Source organism: Callorhinus ursinus, unplaced genomic scaffold (genome assembly GCF_003265705.2).
Source record: "Callorhinus ursinus isolate GAN/ISIS: 27379988/994484 unplaced genomic scaffold, GSC_fseal_2.0 scaffold6, whole genome shotgun sequence".
Taxonomy (NCBI): Eukaryota; Metazoa; Chordata; class Mammalia; order Carnivora; family Otariidae; genus Callorhinus; species Callorhinus ursinus.
Window position 1 is genome coordinate 1,039,594 of NW_027397068.1, and position 12,121 is coordinate 1,051,714.

The 12,121-nt window shown below is 37.3% G+C and overlaps 1 protein-coding gene across 6 annotated transcripts in view; it reads left to right on the forward strand.

Annotated features, from left to right (window-relative positions):
* MEI4 (meiotic double-stranded break formation protein 4) overlaps positions 1-12,121 on the forward strand; it is a 236,027-nt gene that overhangs the window by 26,370 nt on the left and 197,536 nt on the right. For 4 of the 6 annotated variants that reach the window (XR_012378475.1, XM_073893532.1, XM_073893531.1 and 1 more), the window contains exon 2: positions 11,087-11,332. Coding sequence is in view for 5 of the 6 variants with exons in the window: in XM_073893532.1 (XP_073749633.1) it covers positions 11,101-11,332 (232 nt within the window). In the remaining variant the exon portion in view is untranslated. Of the gene's footprint in view, positions 1-7,031; positions 7,083-9,870; positions 9,906-11,086; positions 11,333-12,121 lie in introns of those variants that run through there. The other 2 variants (XM_025858448.2, XM_025858454.2) reach the window with 2 other exon arrangements.

Below are 12,121 nucleotides of genomic sequence, written 5' to 3' on the forward strand. Positions count from 1 at the left end.
GTGCGATTAGTGGATCATAGGGTAGTTTTATTTTTAACTTTTTGAAGAACTTCCATACTGCTTTCCACAATGGATGCACCAGTTTGCATCCCAACCAACAATGCACGAAGGTTCATTTTTCTCCACATCCTTGCCAACACTTGTTGTTTCTTGCGTTTTTGATTTTAGCCATTCTGACAAGTGTGAGGTGATATCTCATTATGATTTTGACTTGCGTTTCTCTAATGATTAATGATGGGGAGTATTTTACATGTGTCTGTTGTCCATCTGTATGTTTTCTTTAGAGAATTGTCTTTTCACATCTTTTGCCCATTTTTAAATTGGATTTTTTTTTTGGTGTTGAGTTGTATAAATTCTTTATATATTTACACAAACTCTTTAGCAGATATGTCATTTGCAAATATCTTCTGCTCTTCAGTAGGTTGTCTTTTAGTTTTATGTTTCCTTTGATGTGCAGAATCTTTTTATTTTTATGTAGGCCCAGTAGTTAATTTTTGCTTTTGCCCTTGGCTCAGAAGACATATCTAGAAAGATGTTGTTATGGCTGATGTCAGAGTAATTACTGTCTATGCTGTGTTCTAGGATTTTTATGGTATCTGATCTCACAATTGGGTGCTTCATCCATTTTGAATTTGTTTTTGTGTATGTTGTAAGAAAGTGGTCCAGCTTCATTCTTTTATATGTAGCTGCCTAGTTTTCCAGCACCATTTGTTGAAGAGACTGTCTTTTTCCCATGCATATGCTTGACTCCTTTGTTGAAGATTAATTGACTACATAAATGTGGGTTTATTTCTGGGCTTTCTGTCCTTTTCCAGTGATCTGTGTGTCTGTTTTTGTGCCCGTACCATACTGTTGTTTTTTGGGTTTTTTGTAAGATTTTATTTATTTATTTGACAGAAAGAGACACAGTGAGAGAGGGAACACAAGCAGGGGGAGTGGGAGAGGGAGAAGCAGGCTTCCCACAGAGCAGGGAGCCTGATTCAGGGCTCAATCCTAGGACCCTGGGATCATGACCTGAGCCAAAGCCAGACGCTTAACGACTGAGCCACCCAGGCACCCCTACCATACTGTTTTAATACTATAGCTTTGTAATATAACTTAAAATCCAGAATTGTGATGTCTCTAGTTTTACTTTTCTTTTTCAAGGTTGTTTTGGCTACTTTGGGTCCTTTGTGGTTCCGTACAAATTTCAGGATTCTTTGGTCTACTTTTGTGAAAAGTGCTGTTGGTATTCTGATAGAGATTGCATTAAATCTGTAGATTGCTTTGGGTAACATAGACATTTTCACAATATTTTTTCTTCTAATCCATGAGCATGGACTATGTTTCTGTTTGTATCATTTTCAGTTTCTTTCATCAGCAGTTTATAGTTTTTGGAGCACAGGTCTTTCATCTCTTTGGTTAAGTTTATTGCTAGGTGTTTTATTATTTTTGGTAATTTTGCATTAGTTTTTTAAAGGCTAGAGGATATATTGGGAAATTCCTTCTGTTATTCCTGATCTTGGTATGATTGATGTTACTTCTCTTTTTTCTTGATAAGTCCTTCTAGACATTTATTAATTCTATTAATCTTTTTTAAAAATTAACTTGTTAATTTTCTTGATTGTTTATTTCCTATTTAATTGCATTCTGATTATATATTTATGATATCCTTCCTTTCACTTCCTCTGTTTTTTGCTATTCTTTTTCTAATTTTCTATGATGGAAATGTGGGTCATTGAATTTAAACCTTTCTTCTTTTATAAAACAGATATTTGAAGCTATTATTTTTTTACAAATTGTTTAGCTTCCTCTCTTAAAGTTTAACAAGTTGCATTTTCATTATCATTCAGTTTGAAATACACTTTAATTATATTTGTAATTTTTTTCTTTGTACCCTATATTATTTAGAAATGTGTGGTATGGGGGCACCTGAGTGGCTCAGTCATTAAGCATCTGCCTTTGGCTTCGGTCATGATGCCAGGGTCCTGGGATCAAGCCACGCATCGAACCCCCCACATCGGGTTCTCTGCTCAGCTGAAGACTGCTTCTCCCTTTCCCACTCCACCTGCTTGTGTTCCCTCTCTCGCTCTCTCTATCAAATAAACAAATAAATAAAATCTTTAAGAAAAAAGAAAAGAAATGCACAGTTTGTTTTCCAAATATTTGAGAGATTTTCTAGACATTTCTAATTGTTTTTCTTGTGGTTAGAGAACATATTATATAAGATTTCAATCTTTTGAAATGTAATGGGAATTGTTTTGTTTCAGCATATGATCTACCTTGTTGAATGTCCCATGTGAACTTCAACAGAATATGTATGCATCTGCATTTATAAGGTGTAAAGTTCTATAAATGTTAGGTTCCAGATGGCTGGTATTATTTTTCAAATCTTTTATATTGTTGTCATTGTTATTCATGGTTTAGGTATTCTCTCAATTACTGAAAGAAGTGTGTTAAAATCTTCACATGTGATTGTGGATTTGTCTCCCTTAACGCTTTTTCAGTTTCTCTTTACGTATTTGGAAATTCTATTATTGCTATTATGTGCATGCCCATTTAGGATTGTTAATCTTCCTGATTAATTGACCTTTTTAAAATCATATGAAATGTTCCTCTATATCTCTCATATTTTCTTGTCATGAAGTCTCTTTTGTTTGATATTAATAGAGCCATTCCAGATTTCTTATGTTTACTGTTTGCATTTTCAGTTACTTTCAGTATATCTTTGTTTGAGATAGTTAATTACCTTAACCTACACACATATTTATAATTTAGTCCTTTAGACTTGAATCAAATAACTTAGCTAGAGCATCTAGGTAGAAGTTTTCTTTTGAGATAAATTGCCAAATATATGTGTAAATTAATGAATTTCCTTAATTTTCTCTATTTCAGTAAAATTTGTAAGGGGATAAAACCCAACTCATAAAATTGTCTCTAGTAATTGAGAGGACAAATAGATTTAGACATAGAAATATGATGAGTTCAAGATCTGAATTTCTTCTATGGCATGAGTTACTTTGAGAAATTACTATGGCTTTAAACAAATTAATTGATAACCCCAGAGTAAAAGTGAACACTGATACAGCTAAGGCTGTATTTGAGTAACCCATTTATAAGATGAAATAGATTAATATTATTGCCAATAAAAGAACTCTTTCAGGGTTGGAAGATAGAATGTTAAAAACGATTCTAGAAATTCTTAATACAAAAAGCATTCCCTAAAAGAAAAAAAATGGACACCTAATGCAGTGCTGTTCTGCTTATACTTTCCATGGGAACTAAGGTTCAGGCTTGGCCATGGTGTTGTTATGAGGCTGTTTCTTGGCTATCATGAGTTTGGGTTGGTAATCTCAGATTGGTCAGATCTAAATTTTGAGGAGGACAGCAGGTTTTGATGGGTAGAAGAAACAGGGAATTTGGAAAGTTTGATGTAGTTGCATGTAAAAAGTAGACAGTAGTTGTTAGGCCACAGGATTGCTGACACTTCTGACCTTGAATGGTTCCTGTTATATTGGTAGAGGTTGGGTATTGGTTACAATGGTGGAAGGAAAGGGACCACTTCCTGTTCCAGATGCCATCACCTGGTACCAGGAATATGTGCCTTGTGGTGTTTTTTTGTTGCCCTTTGGAGGGTACTGTGCTGATCTTCTAGAATGGCCGGCAGCTTCTTCTGATATTCCCTAGTTGGTTAGGGGTTGTTATAGTGGTACTCAGTGGGACAGGAGATAGGTAACATGGATCCAGTGAATTGACAGGTTTTTGGTGGAGAAGAGCATTGTATTGATACAGGATGCACATTCTGTGGTGTGTCTGATTTTGGAGGATACAATGCCATAGAACTAGGCTGGGAGTCTGGGCAGGAGCTGGTGGGAACAGACAATTGTGGATGAAAGCTTGAGGACCAATTCTGAGTGATGGCTTAGCTATATTGCCTCTGTGTGTTTGTTGTCCGGAGCAAGTTGAGGGGCTGAGTTTAAAGGGACAAAAATTCAGATGACATCATGTGCTGGAAGATGTCGGGAATCAAAGTGCTCAGTACATGTGAAGCAGTCCCTCTCTTTTAGTAGGCTATTTTAGGTTAGCAAAAAGTAGAATTCTATTTTGTTAAATGTAAATCTAGGTGAATGTAAAAATGTATTAGACTTCTTTATAAATGAAGCCCTTTGAGAAGACATGAAGCATTGTCAGTTGCTCTCTGAAATTCACAGTGGTCCCCTTGGTGAGATTTAAATGAGGGAGATAGATGAGAATTAGGGTACCTTTTCAGCCTTAAAGAAAATGTTTTGTGGGGCTGCTCCTGCTTTCTTGAGTTGATAAGTCTTAAGTGCACACAGAAGGGAAGTATAAGAAGGTCTTATGTGACAGTAACCAGAAAGCCAATCTTATTTCCTAATGTGTCATTTACAAAGTGGGACTTCTTTGAATAGGGTCTTTTACATTTTCCAGGGGACTCTGCCTTGTCGCCTCCCCTCCTTAGTCTGCGATGCTCCTTGCAGAAACCTGCTGCTCCTCTCCCCACTACTGGCCGAACCTCTCGCAGTGGCCGCTTCTGATTATTTCTTTGGCTTCTGGTTTCATCCTATAGTCTTCCTAATTTTATGACATGTAATTTTTTCCATTTCCAGAGTGTAGCCTCATAAAAATTCCAAATATGTGTTTATGGATTTGAGTTCTGCAGATCATCAGACTTCTTCATATACCCTGTGACAACAAGGTGTTTGTTTTTGTGATAAGGATTATGTCCATATCAATGTGTGAAATACCAGTGTAACTAGGAGAACACCTATAATTCTTCTGAATTATATTTTTAAATGTGTGTAATAGGAGGTATCAGGTTCTTTTCCCTTCTAGGGATTTACACAGTGGAGGAAGATGGTTGAGGATTGTGCTGTATGTACATGACTTTGCATTTCTGAATCCGTGTACTTTTTGCTGACTTATAAAATGTGATGCAGGGGCGCCTGGGTGGCTCAGTCATTAAGCGTCTGCCTTCGGCTCAGGTCATGATCCCGGGGCCCTGGAATCGGGCCCTACATTGGGCTCCCTGCTCCACGGGAAGCCTGCTTCTCCCTCTCCCAATCCTTCTGCTTGTGTTCCCTCTCTTGCTGTGTCTCTCTCGATCAAATAAATAAATAAAATCTTTTAAAAAAATAAAATGTGATGCATTTTTCCCACATGAAATTCTGCAGCATTCCTTGCCAGAATCCAGGGAAAGCCTTCCCTATGACAAAAAAGAAGCATTGAGGAGTCGAAAGGGAGGGTGGGGATTGAAAACAGTTATTAAGAGACTCTGTAGACAGTTAAAACCTATGATTAATTAACTTTTTCAACATGAGGAAAATGATAAATAGTTTGCCTATTTTGATGAAAATGAAAAGAAAAAAAAGCAAGCATCCTTTTATCTTTACTAGCCTCGTGTCACGAACAGATTCTCTTTGCTGGGAAGGCTTTTAAAGGCCCCCTTAAGGGTGCCTGGGTGGCTCTGTCATTAAGCATCTGCCTTCGGCTCAGGTCATGATCCTAGGGTCCTGGGATCGAGCCCGGCATCAGGCTCCCTGCTCATCGGGAAGCCTGCTTCTCCCTCTACTGGTCCCTCTGCTTGTGTTCCTCTCTTGCTTGTCTCTCTCTGTCAAATAAATAAATAAAATCTTAAAAAAAAGAATTTAATAAAAAAAGGCCCCCTTAATAATTAAGTAGAAAGATTTGAAATCTTGAGTAACTACGGATTCTTTTATGTAAAATTTCACATGATGGTAATCTGCTGAGCACTTCACAGTACAGTGTGTGCTGAAACTATAACAATAATTAGAGAATCTTTCATCTGAACCTAATCCAAAAATCAGATGTCAGACCTTGTCCAAATTTCACTGAAACTAATTCACCAAAAAGTCTTGTACTATCTTACTGTTCTGGCAATGCCCCAGACTGATATTTGATAACTGCATATTCCATCATCATAGTACATAGGGACTTCCTCCTGTACTCACTTTATCCCATCATATTCATCTCAGTGATTTAGGGAATGTTCTTCAGTTTCTTGCTTTACGGGCAAGACAAATATTTATTGTAGGGTTCACATGAGATAAAATCTGGCTTTTTCCCTTATAGCTTACCCTCTCCTATAAACCTGTGTATGAACTAGATTTTATCTTTCTTGTATTTTCTTTAGTCAGGAATTATTTTGGTGAAAGTTTATGGGTATACTGTAGAAAGGCATAAGTTTAGAACTGGAAGTAGTCAAGAAAGGTTGCATCACAGAGTCAAGAGAGACTGATGTGACCTTCAGGTCAACTAATTAAATTCCCCTCCTAATCCATTCTTCCTCTAGTGCCATGCTCCCTGATATGTAATTGACAAAGACTTACTGATGAGAGCTGGGGTTAAGAGCTGGCCAAGCAGCCTTCTGTTACTGCCTTGACCTATATTGATATATTCATTCATTCATTCACTCATGCACTCATTCAAATATTTAGTTGCCAATCCATGTTGATGGCATTGGGAATACAGTGACTAGTAGCTTCCTGGTTGCTCATATTCGAAATTTTTTAAAATAATTTTTTAAAGATTTTATTTATTAGAGAACATGAGAGAGAGAGAGAAAAAGAGAGAGCATGAGTGGGGTGAGGGGCAGAGGGAGAAGCAGACTCCCCACTGAGCAGGGAGCCCGATGCAGGGTTTGATCCCAAAACTTGACCTGAGCTGAAGGCACTTAACCAACTGAGCCACCCAGGCGCCCTCATATTGGAAAGTTTTTAAAGTTTTTCTGCCCTACCTCCAAAATCCACTGTGTCCTTTGGGTTAGTGGAAGGAACACCAAATTCATCTGAATGAAGGAGCATGTATCTACATGTGGACACAAAAGGCCTGAAGTCCACAAGCTTAGTGGAATTTGGGGAAAGCTGATCAAAGATGGAGATTAGAGAATTTAGGGGACAGAATTCTCATTCCATTGACTGTGTTTCGTCAATTCTGCAGGCACTCTGACAGTTTCAAAGTTCGGAGTATGTTGAATGTGCTATTATTTCATTCTTACGCCTCCTCTTCTCCCAAGCTGAACTGATGGTGTGTTTTACAGTTGAAGATCTCTTAGAATTGAGGAGGTGAGCGCTACAGGCTAGAGCTTCTCATCACAACCATGACATGATGGGTGTAGACTTGAGGCTTCATTCAAAACTCATCTTCATTTTCCCTATGATTTGTAATTTGAAAAATATAGAATAGAGAGTATTTTTGTAGGATTGGTATTTAAGACTTTTTCTGTTGTGTATAGCACATTTCATAATGTTTGTTGTGGAAAACTTGGAAACTATAGAAAAGCATAAACAAGAAAATGAAATCAGACTTCTTCAGCTCATGCTCAGTGTTTTGTTTGTATTTTGGTGAATAACCCTGGTCTGTCTCCCTTGCTCCTCCTTCCTTCTTTCTTTTCTTTTCCTCTTTCCTCTCCGCCTTTCTATCTCTAAATCTATCAATATATCAGTCTCTGTCTCGGGATTCCCCCTCCCCATTTTCCAGTTTTACTGAATTTACTGTTGTTTTATGTTTACCCTGCAGTTAACATCATGTGGGCAATACTCTCCCATAGTTTTAAATATTTTAAAAACATTTTCAGTTCAATTGTATATTATGTCACAATTGAATGCATCTGTTAGATATTCAAGCCGGTGATAGGTTTTGTTTTGTTTTAGTAATTATAAATAATCCTGTAAGATCATCTGTGGGCATAATGCTTTGTATGTAGCTCTGGTCATGTTTTTAAGGTCTTAGAACTTGCATTGCTGGTCCAAAGGGGGATAAGTATTTTGGTGTTTGATACACATTAGGGAAGTATCCTCCTGAATGGCTACCTAATTTAAACTTTCACTTCTTATATAGGAACCGTTTTGACAGTTTAGAGAATTGGTTAGTTGATACAAATTAAAGTTCAGTAGGTGAAAACGAGGGTAGGAGAAATAGGGCAGATAAAAATTGCTGAAATACTGTTTGCAGAGTAGCCATTTCTGCATGCACTGCTTGAAGGAGAATCCAGGGGTCATAAGGAATGTGACTAGATTTCTCTGTAGCCCTGTGGGGACTTTGCTACGGTAAGGTCTGTTCTCAAATGTAAAGAAAAGAAAGCTCATTTGGGCTAATGCTGTATTCTAAAAAGACTGCTAAGATTTTGTGTTTTCTGCTGTTAAGAATTCAAAGACACTAAATACCTTCTTGGGGAAGATTTAATGTTCATTTTAATTATTTACGATAATTATTTGAGCATAAATTGAATTTTAAAAAGGCTTTCTGAAAGTTACTACCAATCTTTCCTCATTTAAGTAGAGAATATGTTTAGGAAGCTCATATTTTTTTCCACGAAATTTCAGGGGAAATAGAATTATCTTTACCTTGCAAATGGTACTTTGAGGATAAGAATGTTATCCTTAGATAAAAATGGCACGTGTTTATAAACACGCACACTCTAAAATATGAGGAAGGGGTTTAAAATGCCTGCTTTCTGTTTGGTTGTAGGTTGTAGTTCTGTGTGTGTTTTGAGTGTAATTTATAATGTAGAAGGCTGTACCAACATATCTATTAGCAATCAGTTCTGTTCACTTGTGGTACAATTCTAGTTAGTGTTCAGATGAGTGACCCTGGGATAGTTATAATCCAGAAGGACTTTATAATTTGTTCTTTTTTTGTTGACTGACACTCAGCATGATTTTAAGACTATTAGCGAATCACATATGATGACTAAAAATCAGAACATTTAATTAATCAGCTCACTTAAATCAATTAATTAAATATCTTTGCAAGATGACAGGTCGTTTTCTGTGTTTCTCTTATCCAGAGAATTTTATTCTCTTGTACTAATAAACAGGTTTTTTTTTTTTTTTTGTTTTTAGCCTAGATTGCCACCATTCATAATTGAATGTCAGCTCATGTTCTAGCCAAAACACTTTAAATAGGTTATTATTTTCATTATTGTTATTGTTATCTTTAGTTAGTACTATTATGTCTGGTGGTCAGCTTACTTCTTTAGGAAGGTCATCCAGGCTGTGTGCTCTCTGTACACAGGTGCTCTCCCGAAGCACTGGGAGACACGGAGTCTGGTCCCCATCGCTGACACAGCAGATGAGGGATGAACCAGCCAAGTGACATGGTGGCTGTGAAAGCTAAAATAAGTGCAGCTATAATTCTAATTAGTTTGTCTATCTTAATAGCAGCATCCGGTCCTGGGTATATTATACAGCTGCAAAAGGCTAAAAATATGGCAGCTGTACTTTGCTTTTGGAAATCTATTCTTCATAATTTTTTTCTAATTATAATTTGATATATGTTCATTGTCAAAGATTAGGAAAATTTAGAGTAGTATCTGTAAGATAATAAAAATCACCGATAATTATATAGTAGAGATAAATCCTATTTACATTTTTTGTATTTCCCATTTTTTATATAATTGGGATCCTATTACACATATAGTTTTATGTCCTCACTGTTTTTCCACTCAGCATGTCATTAGTACTTTCTCATGGTAATAAAAAATATCTCTGAAAACCCCTATTTTAATAGATGATATTCATTTGAATGGTCATATCATTATTTACTTTACTATTTGGTTGTTGGTCCTAGTTTTCAATTATAAATTATTCTGTTATGAACATATCGTACATACATTTTTGTGTTGATGTCTGATTATAATAAAGCAGTATTATGCTTCCTCTTAGCTTGTGTATTTTCAGTGCTAAACTATAGAATATCAGATAGGTAAACAGTTTTGTAGGTGGTAATAAATCTGAAAAGATTGTATATGGTGGTGTATGAACTGTTCTTTGAAGGATGCACCACCAGGGCTTTGGCAGCTATGAGAGTCAGGATGTCACAATGGGGGAAAATTCAGGAGCAGCGATGTGAATGGGAATGAGCTTAGGCTGAGTGCATCTGTTTGTGTGAGTATGATTTAACTGCAGTGGAAGGATAGGCTTGAGAAATTGAACAAAATAAAGTTTGAAATGTGGAGTAAAGAATTTGAATTTGTTATAGATGTGGCAACCAAAGGTCCTAAATTCTCTGGACCATTGTACTAATCATATGAATCTTTATGTAGCACATTTTATGTGCAAAGCTCCCCCTTGTGGAGGCCCACTGGGTGTTTATACCTCAGTAAGGGTCATCGTATTCATCCAATGAATGCAACGGTCTGTCATGTCCTCACAAATAAATTCCTAGAGTCAGACTGCAATACAGTGCTGGTTTGGAAGTGGCAATTGGAAATCTTTGGAGGTGCAGAATCAGAGCATGGCCACAACTTAAATGATGCAAATATTTTAAGGATTGTTCTTAGTATAGATTGAAGGGGCCTGGTTAAAGGCAGGAATAGTAATGCAGGACTGGGAAGCAGGTACTGTAAGACTTAGCAGAATGGGTTGGAGGAGAAGGGTTTACATTTTTTTTTAAGATTTTTTATTTATTTATTTGAGAGAGAGAGAATGAGAGATAAAGAGCACGCGAGGAAAGAGGGTCAGAGGGAGAAACAGACTCCCCGCCGAGCAGGGAGCCCGATGCGGGACTCGATCCCAGGACTCCAGGATCATGACCCGAGCCAAAGGCAGCTGCTTAACCAACTGAGCCACCCAGGCGCCCGAGAAGGGTTTACATTTAAATGATTTATAATCTAGTGGTTCTGATTACAGAGTTAACTCCTTTCAGAATGTAAAAGCCTCAGTGCCCTTCCCAGATTTGCTGGATCTGAATTTTGGGGAGATGGGACCTCTAGATATATGTATATGTATGTATATTTAAAGCTCCCTTAGAGATTCTGATGTGTGCCTCTGGTTAGAAAACACTAAATGAATTAATGTGTGTTTTTTCCACCCCAGGAATTTGTCAAATTGTCTGAACCTACTGTTTTGAATCTTAATACACTTAATATGCATGTGTATGCATTTTTCTTTTGCATATTTTTTCATACTCTCTTCAGTTCCTGAAAAATTTTTTTCTGTTACTTAGTGTCAAGTTCTTTAACAAACTTATTAATTAACGTTACTCTGCAAAATCAATTTTGAGCAAATGAAATGCACTACAAAAGTTAAAAGAAATTTCTGCAACTTTTTTTCTTACTAAATGATAGGGACAAAAGCCAGGATGGATGATCAAATATGGTATTTGAGAACATCAAAGCTGGCTCTGGCCTTGGCAATTATCCGCTCAACACCAGCAGACACAAGCAGCAGAGAATATACAGAGCACCTTGCAAAGGTGGTGTCTGAGCAGGAGTCAACATGGAGATCAAAAGTTCAAGCCTTGGAAGCTGAAGTTCTGCAATTACGCCACAAACTTCTTCTGAGCAGGATGCATGCGGGAGTGTTTAAGAGTGGTGAGTGTATGAAAACGTCATTCTGGGTCTTTATTATTTTTTAAAAGACTTATTTATCCATTTTAGAGAGAACGAGCAAGTGGAGAGGGGAGGAGCAGAGGGAGAGGGAGAGAATCTCAAGCAGACTCAGTGCAGAGTGCTGAGCCCAACACGTGGCTCGATTTCATGACCCTGAGATCATGAGCTGAGCTACTAAGAATTGGTTGCCCAAGTGACTGAACCACCCAGGTGCCCCTTTATTGTTTACTTCTAATTTAATTTAATTTTTTTAAAAAATTGAGTATAGCTGACACACAATGTTACATTATTTTCAGGTATACAGTTTAGTGATTTGACAACCCTCTACATTATGCTGTATTCACCAGAAGTGTGGCTACCATCTCTCCCGTTATGCCACTATTACAATATCATTGACTGTATTCCTTATGCTGTGCCTTTTATTCCCAGGACTTACTCGTTCCATCACTGGAAGGCTGTATCTCCCCCTCTCCCTCACCCATTTTGCCCAGTCTCCCAGCCCCCTCCCCTCTGGCAACCATCAGTTTGTTGTCTGTATTTATGGGTCTGATTCTGCTTTTTGTTTGTTTATTCTTTTTTTTTAGATTCTGTTTATGAGTGGAATCATATGGTATTTATTGTTCTCCGTCTCACTTATTTTGCTTAGTATAATGCTGTCTGGGTCCTTCCATGTTGCCTCAAATGGCGCGATCTCATCCTTTCTTATGGCTGTGTAATATTCCAGTGTGTGTGTGTGTGTGTGTGTGTGTGTGTGTGTGTGTGTGTGTGTGT